The sequence below is a fragment of the Cladophialophora yegresii genome (genome assembly GCF_000585515.1).
Source record: "Cladophialophora yegresii CBS 114405 chromosome Unknown aczIN-supercont1.3, whole genome shotgun sequence".
In the NCBI taxonomy this organism is placed as follows: domain Eukaryota; kingdom Fungi; phylum Ascomycota; class Eurotiomycetes; order Chaetothyriales; family Herpotrichiellaceae; genus Cladophialophora; species Cladophialophora yegresii.
Window position 1 is genome coordinate 2,468,377 of NW_006913047.1, and position 17,300 is coordinate 2,485,676.

The 17,300-nt window shown below is 53.9% G+C and overlaps 6 protein-coding genes across 6 annotated transcripts; 1 reads left to right on the forward strand and 5 right to left on the reverse strand.

Annotated features, from left to right (window-relative positions):
- Positions 1–479: 479 nt before the first annotated feature.
- Positions 480–2,828, reverse strand: A1O7_04627 (methylenetetrahydrofolate reductase (NADPH); the record flags this gene model as incomplete). The annotated part of the gene is made up of 1 exon (XM_007758637.1): positions 480–2,828. The coding sequence occupies one exon, from the start codon at positions 2,826–2,828 to the stop codon at positions 480–482; it is 2,349 nt and encodes a 782-aa protein (XP_007756827.1).
- A 1,023-nt stretch (positions 2,829–3,851) lies between these two features.
- On the reverse strand, positions 3,852–9,289 carry A1O7_04628 (histone demethylase JARID1; the record flags this gene model as incomplete). Its single annotated transcript, XM_007758638.1, has 4 exons — positions 3,852–5,061; positions 5,110–8,746; positions 8,805–8,853; positions 8,903–9,289. The coding sequence occupies 4 exons, from the start codon at positions 9,287–9,289 to the stop codon at positions 3,852–3,854; spliced, it is 5,283 nt and encodes a 1,760-aa protein (XP_007756828.1).
- Positions 9,290–10,212: 923 nt separating this feature from the next.
- A1O7_04629 (uncharacterized protein) lies at positions 10,213–11,472 on the forward strand (the record flags this gene model as incomplete). The annotated part of the gene is made up of 1 exon (XM_007758639.1): positions 10,213–11,472. The coding sequence occupies one exon, from the start codon at positions 10,213–10,215 to the stop codon at positions 11,470–11,472; it is 1,260 nt and encodes a 419-aa protein (XP_007756829.1).
- A 43-nt stretch (positions 11,473–11,515) lies between these two features.
- Positions 11,516–12,252, reverse strand: A1O7_04630 (thymidylate kinase; the record flags this gene model as incomplete). The annotated part of the gene is made up of 2 exons (XM_007758640.1): positions 11,516–12,057; positions 12,105–12,252. 2 exons carry the CDS (start codon positions 12,250–12,252, stop codon positions 11,516–11,518), a joined length of 690 nt encoding a protein of 229 aa, XP_007756830.1.
- Positions 12,253–12,867: 615 nt separating this feature from the next.
- On the reverse strand, positions 12,868–14,761 carry A1O7_04631 (uncharacterized protein; the record flags this gene model as incomplete). Its single annotated transcript, XM_007758641.1, has 2 exons — positions 12,868–14,169; positions 14,222–14,761. The coding sequence occupies 2 exons, from the start codon at positions 14,759–14,761 to the stop codon at positions 12,868–12,870; spliced, it is 1,842 nt and encodes a 613-aa protein (XP_007756831.1).
- A 373-nt stretch (positions 14,762–15,134) lies between these two features.
- Positions 15,135–16,934, reverse strand: A1O7_04632 (uncharacterized protein; the record flags this gene model as incomplete). The annotated part of the gene is made up of 2 exons (XM_007758642.1): positions 15,135–16,814; positions 16,866–16,934. 2 exons carry the CDS (start codon positions 16,932–16,934, stop codon positions 15,135–15,137), a joined length of 1,749 nt encoding a protein of 582 aa, XP_007756832.1.
- Between the last annotated feature and the right edge of the window lie 366 nt (positions 16,935–17,300).

The following is a 17,300-nucleotide window of genomic DNA, read 5'->3' on the forward strand; positions in this document are numbered from 1 at the left end:
TTCAATAAAGATGGCATGCTTGAGAGTAGACTAATTAGCGCCCATAAAATCAGACGCATGAATGCACGTGTCGGTGGAAATGATGCACAAGACATGCCGACTCATCCACGACATTGGATGATGCATAATATCTCGCATAGCCCTCCATGATTCCTGGTATGTAGGAGGTCCATCCACAGCTGGGCACAGTCCGGCCAATGGGTCGTCTTCCAGACTGCTTCGCCATTCGTGTTATCCAATCTTGGTCGTCAGCTTTGGACTTGGTCGTACGTGGGCCGACGGTTGCACGAGGAAATCCCTACGCCCCCTGTGCATGAGAAAGTAGAATGTGTGATCTTGCGCCAAAATAGATGGTGGTGCACCATTCCCACCAGTTCACTTGACTGTGCACAGACCGTTACACACCACCAGACGACCTAGGTAGCTACAGTAATTACCCCGCTCCGGATTCGTAGCATTCACCTAGGTATCTACCTCTATCAATTGTGGTTCTCTCCATCCTCACCAAGCAGGATCTTCCACAACCGTCCTCCCTGCCCTTCATGCCCGCCTCGGAACTCCTGCCCCACGATATTCACCAGCACGACATCCCCCCTGGCTCGATCGAGGAAGGCCGCCTCCTCGGAACCCCGTGGGAAGCAGCGTTTCCATTCACTCCAAATGGCGTAGGCCTCCTGCGCCCACGCGCGGAACGACTCGGCCTCGATGATGGTGGGCGTGAGGATCTCGCGGCTGGGAAAGACGCCCCACGTCACGGCATTCACGGTGTCCATTTCTGACGACGCGCCGGCCCTGGCATTGATATCCATCGTGGAGATCGGATTCGTGGCTTTGGTCGCGCCATTCGTTGGCAGGGCTGCATGCTGCGCGTGCTGTGCGCTCTCAAACGCGCCCTTCACGTCCGTCTTCATCCAGCTGAGGACCTCGCTGCCGTAGGTCTGAAGTCGGTTTTTCAGTCGTGATTCCCACTCGTCGCGGCTGCAGAAGAACTCGACAAAGGCCTTCTGAAACACGAACCCTTCGCCCGGTGGTCCCCAGCCGAATATCGGATGAGATGAATGAGCGCCGTCGACGGCCGGTTGAGACGCCAGGGTCCAGTAGTTTTGCTTTGATATCAGGGAGAGCAATGCCGACCTGATGACGTCGGTTTCTGCTCTCAGCGCGCCCGCGGTCATGTCCTTGCTCGATGATGTTATGCCGTCGTTACCGCTGGGATCGATGTCGTCGCTCCATGGCACGCCCGCCAATTCACCAGATACGTGCTGTCTGAATATCTCGGTCACGTCCTTTGGTGATTTGGGATGGCCCCATAATTTCCTGGCCACCAGAGGGCTGACTTTCAGGCTGGGTCCGTAGCCGTCAATCTCGCCGAAAGCAGGCGAGTGGCTAGGACCGAATCGACCGTTGGGGTAGTCGTCCCATGTGGCTTCCCTGCCCAAGGAGCCCTGGCCCTCGGATATGAGGAGATTATGCCGTCTTGTAGGTGACGACGCAGGGATGCCCGTGCCACGATCTCTCGCCGAGTGTTGCGCCGTGAGACTTGAGCTTCGACCGTTAGGCGGGTCAGTGTCGCCATCTGGCCGAGCTTGCGCGGGTGAGCGGGACGACCGATCCAAGATTACGCGGTTATGAGGTTGTGCGTTGACCGAACTCCTCCGCCGCTTGGAGAAGGCAGACACCGGCGCCTGGTGTGCATCTTGATCCGCTTGCCTGTTCGTAAAAGTGACGGCACCGTTCGGCTTGTCGTCATCGACAACTGCGTCCGGATCTGAAGATGAATCTCCGTCTCTATCTTCCGTGCTTCCCTCCGAACTCACAGGTGGGATCAAGCCTGTCCTCTCGAGGATAAAGGCCACGCTCTTTTCCAGGTTCAAGGTATAGAAATGGAAGCCCCTAGGCACACCGTTCGGCTGCGGCAGGGTCTTCATCTGCTCCACCAGCTCGCCGAGGACTTCCACGCCAACCTTCTTGACTGCCTCATCGTCCGACTTGACTGCCTCGATCCGTCTCGAGATATCCTCCGGTAGTTTCGCATGGCTGAGTTTCGTGATCCGCTTGATGATCTGGTAGGACTGGATCGGCATGAGGCCTGGAATGATTGGGATCTTGTCAAACACCCTCCTGCCCTCCTGATCTGCATAGTTTCTCAGACGGTCCTCGTATCTGCGATACGCCTCGATGTCGTACGTCAACTGCGTCATGATGAAATCCGCCCCCGCGGAGACCTTGTCTACCAGATACGGTAGATCGTGCTCGACGCTCTGTTTCCCTTGTTCCGGGTGGCTCTCGTCCGCGTGACCCTCTGGATATCCAGCGACACCCACGGCAAAGTAATCACCGTGCTTTCGCCGAATATACCGAACCAAGTCAATCGCCCACGTGAATTCTTCGTTGCTCCCTGTGCCGGCACCACCGCTTCCACCTTCAGTTTCTCCCGTGGATGTTGCGTCCCTGTATTCTTCCCTGGGCGGATCGCCTCTCAATGCCAGGATGTTCCGGATCCCAATCTCCTTGGCGGCTTCCAGCGCCTCGTCCACCATATCTTTCTTCATGTTAGTGCAAGTCAAATGTAGGACAGTTGTCAACCCCAGCTGTCTCTGACACAGCTCTGCCAGCTCTAGGGATTTCGTGGCAGTCGAACCGCCAGCACCCCAAGTTACCGTGACGAATAGGGGACGTAGGGCAGTTGCCATCCGAGCCAGACGCGATTGGAGGTTCGAGAAGCCCGAGGACGTCTTGGGCGGGAAGAATTCGAGGGAGAAGTAGTATGACGACGGGTCGAGGGAGGAGAAGAGGGTGGGAAGCCGGTCATCGTGCGCGGATGCCATGGTGTGGAGGGAGACGATATGGATGTTTCGTCGAGGGAAAGCTTGAAACCCCAATCCGAACTCACGAGCCGGATGCCTCGTCGACGGAAAGCAGGTCGGCTGTCGTGTACCCCTTCACTGGTGTCACTCCCAGCTGCAGTACGAAAAATGAGCCGGCCTCGTCAAGTGAACCAAAATGGGCCGTCGTGTCCTGTCGTGTGCCACTCACTCACTTCACTGCCGTCAATCTCAGACACTCAGCTGCAGTGCAAGTACCAAGGCGGAAAAGACCTCATTGCCGACTTCTTCGAAAGTAATTATCAACAACAGCAACAACAAGGACAGGCTGTCATTCCCCTACCTAGGTATACTGGAGAACTAGGTACCGCTGTCGCATTTCCACTCCCAGAACAGTCAAAATTACCCCGCGAGAACTTCTTAGCAGCACGCAGCAGCCTCCAACTGCTTGATGACGCCAACACGCCGGGATCAGTGCACTAACCTGATATGGTAAGGCAGCGACGCGATCAAGCAACTGCCGAGTTGCTGAATACCCGACCGTAGCTTCGAATATCACGTGATTTTGCCAAAGTCGCACGACACCCTCTGTATTGTAGCAGGTCGAGTACATACCATGCACGATCACTCCTCTTTTCCAGCTTAGCATACCTGACTACATAATCCCTAGGTCACAGCGGGTCAACTTGAACTAGTAGAGAAGGATAGTTTGTAGCCATTCCCACTACCTGTCCCAGATCATCCACAAGCCTGCCAATGCAGACTCCGCGATATTCTAGCTACTGTACCATGCGTCTTGATCCGAAGAATAAGCCTCCATCCACATACAGATATCTGTTTTATGCCGCCATGAGGAGTTAAATTCATAAAGAACCCATCCCGGAAAACAGAGCTCCCCTTGAGCATCATCGCTTCGCGTTGTGACATGTCAATGCCGCCAACGCCTTTCCGTGACGGTCAGAGGATAGTTCCAGCACAAAGGGTATCGATATTTCAACAAAACGCCAGACCAGTTCCGAGAGCCCACTAAGTCTGCTCATCCCCGTTGATAAAGTCGTCAAAGTGTTTGGATACGTTGTCCCCATCCTCCAGCTCCGCATTGTCGTTGGCCGAATCATGGCTAGCACTCCGAATCATGTCCAACGCCTCACTCGCGTGACTAGTTTCCTGCTCGAGACTGGGCACAGCATCGTTAGCCGTGTCTACGTCTGCGTTGGCCATGTCGAGGAACATGTTGTCGGACTCGAAAACCGGCGGAGATGCGTCCCGGGTAGAGCCAGGTACACTTTCGGATGCGTTGGCGAGTCCATTTCGGAGATCGTCCTCGGCGTCAAGACCTAGTCCAGCATTCGGTCGAAACTGAGGAAAGGACGGGTCATGGTTCCGCCCCCCTGCACTGTCGCCCCCAAAACTGGGCATCATCGGATCCCTCAGCCCATCTTGCGGTTGGTCGCGAGTCGGACTGAACAATGAGGGCGAGTTGGGCGAGAATGGAGAAGGTCGGTGGTCTGCGTAAGGTGTCTCGGACATGAAGCCAGCTTCGTAGGTCCGACTAGGTCCTGCATTGTCATTTGATTCCTGTCTCTGCATCGCAGACGGACCTTCAGTGTTGCCATTCTGTCCAGGACTGGTAGCAGAGCCGGGTGCCGATGGTGACTGTGTTGATGGCTTGGGCAGGAGAGGTCCGGTGACAAAGGATTCTTGTGTTTTTCTGCGCACATATGTCTTGGTCCTAAGGTGAGGAGGCAGGTCTTCAGGCTTTTCCACGCCCAGCTCCTTCATCAATTTTTGCTGCTTTGTGGGGCGCGGCTTTCTTGTCGACAAGCTCTGATCCAGAATCGGTGGTGGCTCGGGAGCAATAGGTTGCCACTTGTGCAGCTCCTGCCTGAAAACGTTGGTCTCATAGGCGAGCAGGACTTCGGCTCCCTCAATCTTTCGCAGGTAGAAGAGCATTTCCGGCATCTCCTCAATGGTCCTGCACAGTTGATTGCCGCTCGTATACTGCATCAGAAAGTCACGGAAGGCCTGTGCCTTGTCAATAATTCGTTTCAAGAGCTCCTCCTCCTCGGGTTGGAATGGAAGATCTTGGATTTCATCTTGCCAGGATTGGAGGTCTTCCAGCTTTGGCCGGGCTGCATCACGCGGTATCTTGACCCGCCAGTCACAGATAGGGCAGGTGAACATCTCGCACTCCTTCACTTTGCCCCTCGCGAGCTTCAAGCATTTGGCATGGTACCTGAGACATATCAGTAAAGAGCCTGGCGTATCGAGCAATCGCACTCACCAGTCGTGACAAATCTCGCATTCGATCATGAGACCGGCCTCCGGCTGTCGACAGATGCAGAAGACAGGTTTCTCCTCGTCGCCCAGAGTGCCCTTCTCTTGTCCGTCAGTCGGTGTAGCCTCTCGCGATGCAGGCTCAACCGGGGGTCTGAAGGTGTCGTTGAGATCGAAGCAGAAGCCGTTCTTCTCCTCCACAAACTTCATGTGCTGTTCGAGAATGTGAAGTGGTGCGTTAGCCTTGCCAAACAGCTTTTTACCCTTTCTCATCCAGTCTTCGTGGCGTCTCAATTCTTTCTCTAGGTCGGCCGCGCCATGAGGTTTGCCGTTGAGGTCTTCCAAGCTCTTGACCACATCTCGAACATGAGCGTACATGGGACGCTTGCGGAAATCCGGATCGTGGCTCCGTTCAACCAAGGTAATGATCTGGCGCTTCGCTTCACGGTTCTTGGCAAGGATGGCATCCATCTGCTCCAGTGTATCCTTGTTGACAGGAAAGGCTTGGTTCTGGGTCTGGGCGTGTAGCGATTCCAGCTGAGGGTAGTGGACGTCCTCGGCACCCATGACTTCCCTGGCCTTGATCTCCCAGAATTCGCCTTGCCTGACCACTTCGGTGAGGAAGAGGACTTCTGGCATCTGCGGTGCCGTTTCGAGTTCGCTGGCACGCTTCAGAAGCTCTTTGCACTCGTCGAGAGTCTTGGACTGCACCTCCTTCTGGAGTTGACGGACCTCTTCGAGCCAATGTGTTCGTGCGTGGACCTGTTCCAGGCTGGTCAGCTCAGGCATGGCAGCCATGAAGCCACGACCTTCGTCGAGTATGGTCTCCAGCTCCTCAGCCGTGGGATTATTCAAGCCGCTCAAGATGCGCTTTACGTTGGCTCGCCACTCGTCGATCATGGTCACTTTCTCTTTGAGATTCTCAAGCTGCGGTGCACTAAAGCCGAGTTGCTCTCCATCCTCGATCAGCTCCTTCATACGCTCCAAAGTCAGTTGTGGCTCAGTCTCTTTCTCATCTGCTTTGCCCGTTCGGAGCGAGGAACGTCGCCAGGCCTTCTCATTCTTGCGCCGGTTCTGCTGCTTTCGCGTGAGGTACAGGTTCGCTTCATCAACCCATTGATCGCACTTCTTGACAAAGTCGGCAAGGTCATCCAGGCCCTTTAGAGGATAGGGGATCTTCTCACCTTCACTCAGGAAGGTGTGCATCACTTTGAGCGCAGGACGGGCATCGTCGGCTAAGAGAGCATCGAATTTGGTTTCCCACGCCTCGGGCACATTGGCTTTGTCGACAACCTTCTGGACAATGCTGCTCAGCTCGTGGTTGGTATACCGCAATAGCAGGCTGTGATTTGACCCTTTGAGACGCTCCTCTGGGCTGTCTGCGCAGCAATCGGCGACTTCGGGATGAAGCAAGCACGTAACTTTGCCGCTGCGGTGACACCGGAACTGCGAGAGGTATGAGAATGCCTTGCAATAACAGCACTGGTACTCTTCCTCCTCAAGCTCGCTATTCTCGATTTTGATGATCAGACCGCAAGCCTCAGGAGGTTGTTCAGCCAGGGTGTCGAACGTGCAGTCGTCATGCGGGGAGTGCCGCTTGTGCATCGCCACGAAGTTCTCACGTTCAGCCAACTCGCGATTTCGGGTTCGCTCCAGAGCTGGACCTAACCACTTGGCGGTCTTGATTGTGGTATCTGACCCTGCTGCCGTGAAGAGCAATTCGTCGTGCGAAAAGCATGGTTGACGGCGGAACTCTTGTAGCCGCTGGACGCCTGCCTCGCCAAACGGCTCCCAGTCCGCTGGAGCAAAGTTGACCGCTTCATTGAAGTTGAAGCCATGATTGAAGCCGGCATGGTATGCTTGCGGAAAGGTGATAACGAATTGACCCGCGCGCTGATCCAGCGCGTAAACCTCAACTCCAGCCTTTCTCAGTTGATTGGGTGGAAGAATTGTAACCAGTTGAAACAGCAAGTCAGGCTGCGTCTCAAACAATTCTGGGACCGCTTTCCGCATGGCGTCCTCGAAGCGATAAGCATCCTTGCCAGGAATGCCATACCAGGTCTTGGTAGCGCCAAAATGCTGATAATTTGCCGAGTAGGCATAATGATCCTCATTGTGCCAACAAAAGGTTGAAAAGCACATGCCGACATACAGCCAAGGAACCGTCATGCCCGAGATATCACCTTTAATGTGTCTGAACAGTGACTCTTCCAAGAAGGGCATTACATTCAGATTCCAGAGGTCCTTCGAGTAGGGGTTGAGCGGGTTCTTTTCGACTGTCGGAAAGCCACTACCGTGCGTGGTCGAGTGAATATCTGCACCGTACTCGACTTCGACTGATTCTGTGATGTCCTCGACCAGCCTCCAGAACTCGCGTTCGATGTCGTCCTCGGTCGGCTTGCGTTGCGTGTTGGTGACAGGGTCGAACTGCATCCGAGCGGAAAAATAATGCTCCTTGAAGTTGTTGGCCTTTTCTTGGAACTGCTTCAGAGAGTAGATACTACCTTCCTCAAATCCGTAGTCGTTGGTGCCGACGAGACACTTGGGGCAATGCCAGTCGTACTCTGGAAGTGAGGTCACGGGCGGGTCGACACAATTCCTATGGTAGCCCAAGTCGCAACTGTCGCACACCAGGATGTTCTCTTTGTTGTCCGACTTGCTGCACTTTTCGCACTTCTCCCCGTGCCTCCGCTGTACAAGCTTCGAACGAACTTGAGGCGTGGTTGGACGCATTGCAGGAATATGGTTACCCGGGATTGTTGGCACCACATCTTTCTTCGGTCTCTTGCTTCTCCTGCCGTCAAGGCCATCCGCATCGCCATCGACACCCTCCGAGCCGGACTCGCCATTGAGACTATCATGGCTCAGAGTCCGTTTCAATGGGTTAGAAGTCCCGTTCGGCATTGGACTTGCCGTGTTACGTATTGTTGTAATTGTCGGTCCATTGATAGCTGGAAAAGACGGCGCTGGGCTTTGGTTTGATGGTGGCACACCGTTGACCTCCTTCTTGATGACGGGCGGCGGAAGGGTGTTGACGGCAGTGAACCCCGAGGGTCCATTCACCGCGGTAAAACCACTGTTGACAGCAGTGAAGCCAGATGATGACACAGGTCGCGGCTGGGGAACCGGGAGTGGTATCGAGGGCATGGGTGACGGCTGTTGAGACGGGCCAGGAACATGTTGCATCTGTGCGGGGAGAGACATCGCCGGTTGCAGGTTCGGTGAGTTCATTCCCACGGCCGGCGGAGCAGACTGCGAAGGGGGCATGTGATTGAGCATGGGGTGAGGGGGCATGACCGAGGGCGAATAAATTCCCCCCTGCTCGTTCTGTAGTTGTTCCTGGACCCCGGGTTTGGCATATTTCAGCCACTCCTCGTAAGGATGCAGCCATCGCTGGTAGGAGTTTTTGAGGGAGGTCGAGAGCGACGACATGATCTTGCCGCTATATCCCAAGTCTCGACCAATTTCGGCCCACTTCTTGTCCTTGCACACCCGCTCAAAACCGCCACGAACTTCGACGGCTTTCTTAAGCTTGTATAAATCGAGCGGACGCTTGTCGACGGATGGGAAGCGGTTCAGATGAGCGCCATATTGTTTGTGAAACTTGGCTAGTTGGTCCAGATAGTTGAGGTTGGTCCGGTTGCCTGCAAAGATGGTTAGGTTCTCAGATCACGCTCGTCTGATTCCATCAACATTTCTCACCTCCTTCGACCAGATTGATCTCCTGGCGTCGCGTCCGAAAATGGAAGCGCTGTAGACATATCAGCCTGGCTCCGACACTTTTTAGCCGTCACTCGTACCTCGGTATCAATAGCGAAGTCTGGGTTCCAGCCCTCTGGCGGGATGATCTTGCAAATGCCAAACTTGCTGGCTTTGTCAGAAATACTGCGAATGTATTCCATGGGGTCTCGAAATTCGGCTTCGGTCGGCCTGAAGGTAGGCGCCTCAAGTAGATCGTGAGGTCGTCTCCTCGTTGGCGGATCGCGACTCGAAGGATGACCCTTGCGCTCGACGGTTCGCATGTCAAGTGGCTGTGCTCGACGAGCACTGTAGGGAAAAAGAGGAGTAGCCATGCTGGCAGGACCTGCGCCTGCCATCCTCGATGCTGGCCCCGGCGTCGCTGATGATGTCTGCTTTGCGGTCGCAGCCTGTGGTGCGACACCACCAGTTGAAGGTGGAGCGACCATGACTGCGACAGTCCTGGGATCTGATAAAACCGCGGGAGATGCTTATTTTGATGTTGCCCGAGTTCAACAGTGACAATTCGTCAGACGCTCGAAGTAAGTCGATGGAGGATGGATACTAAAGAGAAAGGCTCGAATGTCGATACAGATATGGTGGGCGGAAGAACGAGTGGCAGGCGGGTGCCAGTGAACTGGTAGCGGGCAGCCTCGTACAGAGCGCAGGCTCAGTTAGGTGCAAAGGCAAGACTCGCTCGAAAGTAGTATGAGAAGTGCTTGCAGAGCACTTCTGAGCGCGGCGGCTCACATGCGGCACTGAACAGATGGGCCCAGGCACGGTCGTGTGGAGGAGGAGAGCATCAGGTAGTCAGAGAAGCAGAAGGATACGCCGGGCAAGAACGAGAGACGAGAGAGGAGAGACTTGAGGCGAGAGGCTCCTACAGTACCAGAAGCACAAAGCAGCGCAGGTCCGAGCCGAGACACGATTGGCTGTTCCTGCAGTGGCGTGTGCTCACGTTCCGGCGGAGCAAAACCATCCAGTGGTGCAGATGGATTCCCCGCCGCGTTTCAGGCCCAGATGCTGCTCCGTGCGGGTACAGATGGAAGTCACGTGAATGTGTCTGCAGAACGTGTCAACAATCTCTCGTTAACCGCGATATTACGGCCGTGCACAGGGGATCGCTACTCGAAGACACAAACCAACAGCATCCAGACAACACGAGCCCGACATGAGGCTCATTTGAACATTTGACAGACCGTGCAAGCCGTGGGATGTGTCGCGCCCAACTCCCGCAGTCAAGCCAATCACCAACCGGCAGGTAACGTCGCCTTACAACGCGCGTCAGTCTCAAATCAAACACAATCAGGGCAATGCAATAGAGGCATATCGTCTCAGTGATCCAACAGCCAAGTCTCGTCCACAGCACGAGATGGAAATCAAACCTATTCCTGCTTTCTACTGCTGTTACCTCCTTCGTTCCACAGTTCGCCACGCGAGCACCTATATCGGATCGACACCGGATCCGGCGCGCCGCCTGGGCCAGCACAATGGCAAAGTCAAGGGCGGTGCTGTTCGTACATCCCGTGCAAGTCTGCGACCCTGGGAGATGGGTTGCATCGTTGCTGGCTTCCCGTCGAACATTGCCGCCTTGCAATTCGAATGGGCCTGGACCAATGCTCACCTGACCCGGCACATCTCTGGCGAGCAACGCATTTCATTTGCGACAACGCGCACAAAGACCTCGAAGTCGGGCAAGGTAACCCACAGACCGGGTAGACCAAGGAGTTCGTTGATCGATAGGTTGTCCAATCTCCATCTTTTGTTGCGTGTGCCCTATTTCTCCAAATGGCCACTTGAGGTTCGCTTCTTCAGCGAGGATATGTACCGGTGCTGGACGACCTGGTGTGGCCGTGTAGACACGCATATTCGGCCTGGCGTAAAGGTCATCTTGGATCCAGCACAGCCTGTGGAGCAGGAAGAAGACGACTTCTCTTCTGCTCAGCCCCAGGCGAGCCAGAGAAGGAAGAGGAAGGCGGAGCTGATCGGAACGGGCGGACCCGAGGGCGTCGATCCGACATATGCCCGACTGAGGAGTGTTTTGGAGAAGAGCCAATTTATACTCGACGACGGCGACGATCAGAAATGCTCTCTGTGCGCCGCGAATATCGACCTTCACAGGAGCCTTTTCGCTATCTGCCACGTGGAGCATTGTCAGAGCATTGCTCATGTCACATGCTTGGCCGATGCATCACTGCACAGGGAGCAGTCAGCCTCAGCCGTCGTCCCAGACACAGCAGTTTGCCCTTCATGTGCAAGAGAAACCCCTTGGGTGGAGGTGATGCAACAAGTCACCTTACGAAACAGAGGGTTGAAAGAGGTCAAGAAACTCTTAGGCAGAAAGGGGAAGAAGTCCACAGCAGCAGTCGCGGCGGAAATCATGGAGACATGTAGCGAGGCTAGCGATTCGGAAGGAGAGGAAGAAGCACTGACCGCAGAACATGTGGTCGACGAAGGATTTCAATTCAGTTCTGGTGAAGATGATAGATTATCCGTTGCATCTGCAGATTCCTTCGTTAGTGGGACTTCGGACCGCGGAGTTGGAGACAAGACAAGATCTAGCACTGCCGCGGGAGAGCGCACAAAACCATTGCTAGAGATGGTCATAGAAGATAGCGAAGAAGAGAGATGACAAACCTGCAATTCCCAGCGTCGTTCAATCCTCTTCCGTTCCCTTACGGAGACACGGTGTCAAGTAAAGGTCCGAGCTTCTCAAGGTCGCTCGAACCCAACTGAGGATTCTGCATCGCCGTATGGACAACCGCTTGGATGTCGACAGCAACCTGGTCAATTGTCCTTCCAGCATCGACTTGATAGACTGTGATATCTAGTCTAGCAAACAAGTCCTTGAATAGAGTTCGGACGCGGGTCTGCATTCCTTCCATCTCGTATCTCTCGGCTCCATAACCATCCCGTTTGGCTGCATCTGTAGACGAGATGTCTAGGAAAAAGAGTAAGTCAGGCTTGAGGAGTCCGATTTCTGGATTCCAAGCCCAAGGCAGCGGAAGATCCGGGTTGTCTTTGGCGGCTGAATAGACAGCTCCGGAGAAGGAGTACCGGTCGACGATGACGTTCATCCCACGGATTAGGTCTGATCTAATGGAATTGATAGCCTCCCATCTGTTGGCACTGAAGAGTAAATGAATGGAGTGGTCGTCTTGCTGAGCTTGGCCAGTCAAATAGCTGTCGATCATCTTCCCTGTGGGCGTCGTCCGATCTGTCAAAGTTAGCAATTGCGGGTCACCAGCAAGCCTGCAAACATACCTGGGAACTTGGCATAACGAATCCGCTGACCTTGCAGTCTGAAGAAGTCGAACAGCCGTTGGCACTGACTGGATTTCCCTGAGCGATCAAGGCCTTCAATAACTATGAGCAGGCCCCTTTTTGAAGCAGCGGAATCGGGAAACGCCATGTCGACCTCTCTCGAGCGCCCCTCAGGTCAATCCGAGCAATGTTTATAGCAGCAAGAGATAGCACACTCGTCACCTGCCGTTTGAGCTGGTGATGTGGCCAATGTCAATTTCCGAGGCAGTTGTGATGTACTGTAGACAAGCGGTAACTTTTTCCGGGCGATCAGTCGATCACCGCGTGTGAATAATTGTCCAACCCCTCGAAGTGGGACCAACCAGGACTACGACGTCGCGATATGCGGCCCAAAAACAGCTTACGCCATGTTCTTACCACGGCCTGGCTGTAGTTCCTGTAGCAGAAGGGCACGTAATGGTGTCACAAATCAACGCTCGCTTGGTGCACTGCTTCATAGCATAGTAGGTCGACTTGTGCAATTTGCTAATGCCTACTATGGTACAACTGTATCTCCATGTAACTCGCCTGAGTTCTGCTTAGCCGCCGTCCGAGACGAGCTCACGCAGGCCACAGAGAGCCCGTAGGCATTGGAGGACGCTTCCGCACCGGCTTGGTGGGCATGCCAATACTAGGTATCAATACAGCTGTACGGACACCATAATTTCGTTTGTTTTGTTCCTTAATGGCTTGGAGCACCGATTGCGAAAGTCTGGTTTTTGCCTTAGCTGTCAAGCAGAACCCACCTCTTCTCACCCTCCTGTGCACTCCTTCTCTCTGCGATTCCCTCGACGGTATGCTTGATTGCATCTTTGGTGCATTTTGGAAATTGTGTCTTCAGGACCTCGAGCAATCCCACTTTCGTCAAAGTGCTCCCCGATACCGCTGCTCTGAATGCCGGCATGAGCTCTGGTGGCACCAGCTTCACCGGTTTTCCAGCTGCGTTCGCCATGGCTTTGACAGCGAGAATGTTGTTCTCTGATTGACCAACAAGTGGTGCATAGTTGGGGAATGGTGATAGAGATACCGTGTTCCCACTATTCGGATCAACGGCCATAAGAGGCAGACGAGGTGGCTGCATCGCAGCACATTGTTGTGATTTCTCCTCTCGCTTCACCGGGCTCTTCTTCCCGATATCTGTCCAGTGCGCCGTCGAGTACGGGTTGATGGGAAATATAGTCGATTCGTGCAGGACGTCCATGCGATAAAGCGACAGGTTGAATCCGTTGTTCTGCCCGCGCACTGTTCCGTCTTCCCAGCACAGACCACTGCACTTCGGTTCCATGTTCCCAACGACCATCTGTCGCTTTGCCACATCCCCTTCATCGTCGAGAAAGTCCTCCATCTCCTCGTCGCCATCCCCGTCCTCGGACTTCTCATCATCGTCCAAGATCTCTTCATCACCTTCTTCCGGTTCCTGCCACTCGGCTTCGCTATCGTAATCGTAGTTCGTGTCTGGGAGTCCCCGAAATGATGGCTTGAGAGCGAGTTTCCGTGCCGTGCGTGGTGACACGCACCGAGTATAGGTACCTTGGTAAGCAGGCCGAACATCCTCACGGTAAAACAGATACTTGTATGGAACGTTCCCAAGGGAGCTTGCTGGGTTCGTCATGTCAATAGGTGCATTCTCCGATCCATTCATCTCGCTCAGAATCTTCTTGACGGGTCTGACTTGACGTGTCCGCCGACGCTTATGAAAACGGACGTCAATCTTCTCCGGAACACCATCCTGGTTAAGTGGAAGTTTGTCCGGCAGAGATGATCTGTTCGACAGGAATCGATTAGAGGGCGCAAGTTGCATGTGCTCTTTGATGAAAAATGGCATGATGAAAGGGCGCGCATCAGATTTGGCATGTTTGGTGGGCGATATCTTGGTATCCACCATTGCGAGTTCCATATCGACGGAGGCGATCGAGCTTCTTCGGGATGGAGTGGTGCCGCGAGAAATATCCTCACAGTCACTAACCGCTGATGCAAGGGACGTAGCTTGGGGTTTTCCAAAGAAGGCACCCAGCCGCATTTGGGCCTGCATACATGTTAGCATTGGGAGGGACATGGAGAATAGGAGATCATTCTACCCTCTCTTTTTTGAGAGCTTCGGCCTCCTTTTTCTGCCTCTCTGCCTCTTTGGCCTGTTTCTCTGTATCCTTCTCACGCTTCTTTTCTTCTTTCACCTTTCGTAGAGCTTCTTTCTCTTCTTCTTTGCGTTTTCGCTCTTCATCTTTCTTCGCCTTTTCGTCTGCTTTCTTCGCTTTGGCTTCTGCCTTTAACCTCTCCTTTTCCTCCTTTTCTGCTTGTTTGATGGCCTTCTCGGCCTGCTTCTCTGCAAAGCTTTGCTTTGGCTTCCTGCCAGGTGCAGGTGCCATGTCGGCCTCCTTGACTGGGCTAGCGGTAGGCGTAGCGCCTAAATCAGTCAACGGCGACGGCTGGTCACTTAAGCCTTGCGGAGTGGTGGGTGACGGGAAGGGAGTGAGAGGACTACTCTCAGGCTGGGCTGTAGAAGAGGAAGAACCGTGGTTGACCAGCTCTCCTTCGTGGTTGCGTTTCTTGGAGGGGGTTAGTTGCGCAGTTGGAAGAGAGGATGCTGCTTGCGGGGCAGGAGCGAGACTGGTGGCCATATTGAACTGGAGAGCGGGAATGATAGTATAGAAATGCAAATGATCGTACAGAAGGACTCAAAGCATTGAGACAATGGCTACTACTGCCTGACTGCGAGCGACACAGTGTCGTTGACCGTTTCACTGAAAGCGTTGGACTAACGACAGGGAAGGTATTAAAACGCGGTGACGCGAACGCGCCACGCCACGCCAAGCAACCACAAGGCTTCGACGCAGCCTCGTTCGCGTACCATAGGCACTACTGTGTACTCCCGATTCCCCAGAATACCTCGTACACTGCACCTCAGTTATCAGCGAGACTGTTCTTGCCACTTTCGATGACGCCGGGTTTCGCAGGGAGATTAGAATAGGCATTATATTCGACTTCGGAGGATCATGCATATAACATCCCTCGACTCGGACTTCGCACGTACTCCCGTGGTGCAAGAGCAAGATACGAAACCCGCTCATTCGCTCCGGGATTCACATCATTCACAAAGCCATTACGAAATTGGTCATTCGTGGTTGCTCGCTGGTCAACCACTTCGCCTAGCTTCACCTCCACATTTTGCAGCATCCTGGCGCGTACGACGCCATCCAGCGTACTGCCACCCTTCGCGAATTCGAAGAATTTGGAATCCCTTGTGAGGGAAGAGCAGTATGATAGAACATCGGGAATCGTGGTGCGGAAAGCGCACCAGATGGTGCAGCACGCCGCCAGCACCATGACCCCTATCGCCGCGCAGTACGCGCCAACCCAGCCCCAGGAGACGACATAAATGTCAAACCCGTCGGTATAGAACGCTGTGGTGTTCTGATGGTCCAGAGGATATTCCATGGTGTCGGCACACGTTTGACTTGCCAGAACCCAAGTATTGAGTAACTGGCCGAGCCTCTGTGAGAATTGTTGTGCAGTCACATTGGAATAGTCGGCGTATTCGCGGCCGTTACCACTTAAAATGAAGGCAGAAGTCGTATTCTGGAGGTAATACTCGCTCAGCGAGGAGTAGCCCGAGCTTAGCAAGGGATCAGTTGCCAGGATCCATTCCTTGGTGAGGTAGGTGAACGTGGAAGGAAAACTGAGCGTCGTAACTGTTGACGGCGCATGTTTTTTAGGCGACCTCCTTTGTGCCTGCACTGAGCAGAAAGGCTGATGAGAATCAGTCACTGGCTGACAAGACACATTTGATTCGACATAGATCTGGTGAATGGCGCACCGAGCCACCCAGGGACCCCGAGTCTGAAAGAGAAAGGTGCCTTGCGGAATACTGGCATCCGAGACATTGACCAGCTGCTCAGGGTAGCCGTAGAAGTAATCATCCGACACGAACTGGTTCATGGCTACCTGCCAAGATGGATAGATGGCGAAGGCGGCCGCATCGACGGTGGTGTTGGGTCCAGAGAAGGTGCCGTTGACTATAGTCGTTAAGTTGACGTTGATGTTGATCTCCGTCTCATTTCTTGGCTTGTTGCAGTCTAGATTCATGTACGTCGTCTCTATCACGAAGCTGGAGTTTCGGTTGGCGAGCAAAGCAATAGGCACTCCAACGAGCGAGGAAAACGAGCTCTCGGTTAAATTCGACTGCGAAAGGGCCACCCAGCCATTGGCATCGTTCTCCGGACGTTCCACCAGCCATGGGATCTTAACGTTGCCAAACAGGTCCATCGTCCCATTCTTCATCGTGGTAGGACCCAAGACTGAGCTTATATAACTCGGTTTTAGGGCCGTCAGCAATGAATCAACGCCAGAAACGGAAGCAAAGACTTGATTGGTAACGGTGTTGACGTAGCTGACCAAGTGAGAATCTGCGGTAAAATCTCTGCCTACCGACACCAATCGCAGCGATGCCTGGGAGCCCAGGGGAGAAAAGACCCAGCTTGTTAGTAAGACCAAGGCCATGAGATTGAATGCCCGGAATGACAACTGAGTGGTCAGAGCAGTAAAGAAAGTGCGACTCTGCATGATTTGCTCGAGAAGACCGAGCTTTATGCCGTTCTCTAATCGCCACGTCGCAAAGCGTTTGAGTGTCGAGCCCAGCACCGCTGCAAAGAGGATGGTGAAGAGGGTCGATGCCTGTATGCGTCAGTATAGCACGTATCGCGTCTCCAAGTACCTAGCGCCTACCGTGCTCGTTGCCTGTTTAATAAAATTCGTATCCGACTCGGTGACCTTCCGACCGTCGTACTTTACCATCGTTACAGCCAACCACAGGAATGGCGCTGCCACCGTTAAAGTGAACGTACAGAGGCAAACCTCAATGAGCAAGTCCGTCCCGAATTTGCCCAGTCTTCTCGAGCCGAGCGTTGTCGGTGGCTGCAGTTGTGGCTCATTCTGAGATTGAGATGTTCCGCTGTTATACTCTTCTTGGGGATCTAGGATAGGATTATATTGTGCAGAAGCAGCCTTTCGATGAAGTGAGCCGAATCCTCTGATATGTGGCCTGCTGCCGGATCCATACGGACTGGACAGCTCGATGAAGTCGACCATTTACCAGCCGATCAGGCAACGCAAGCGTCCAACTTTTGGCGTCTGATCAACGACGGCAAGGACTGGGCAAGG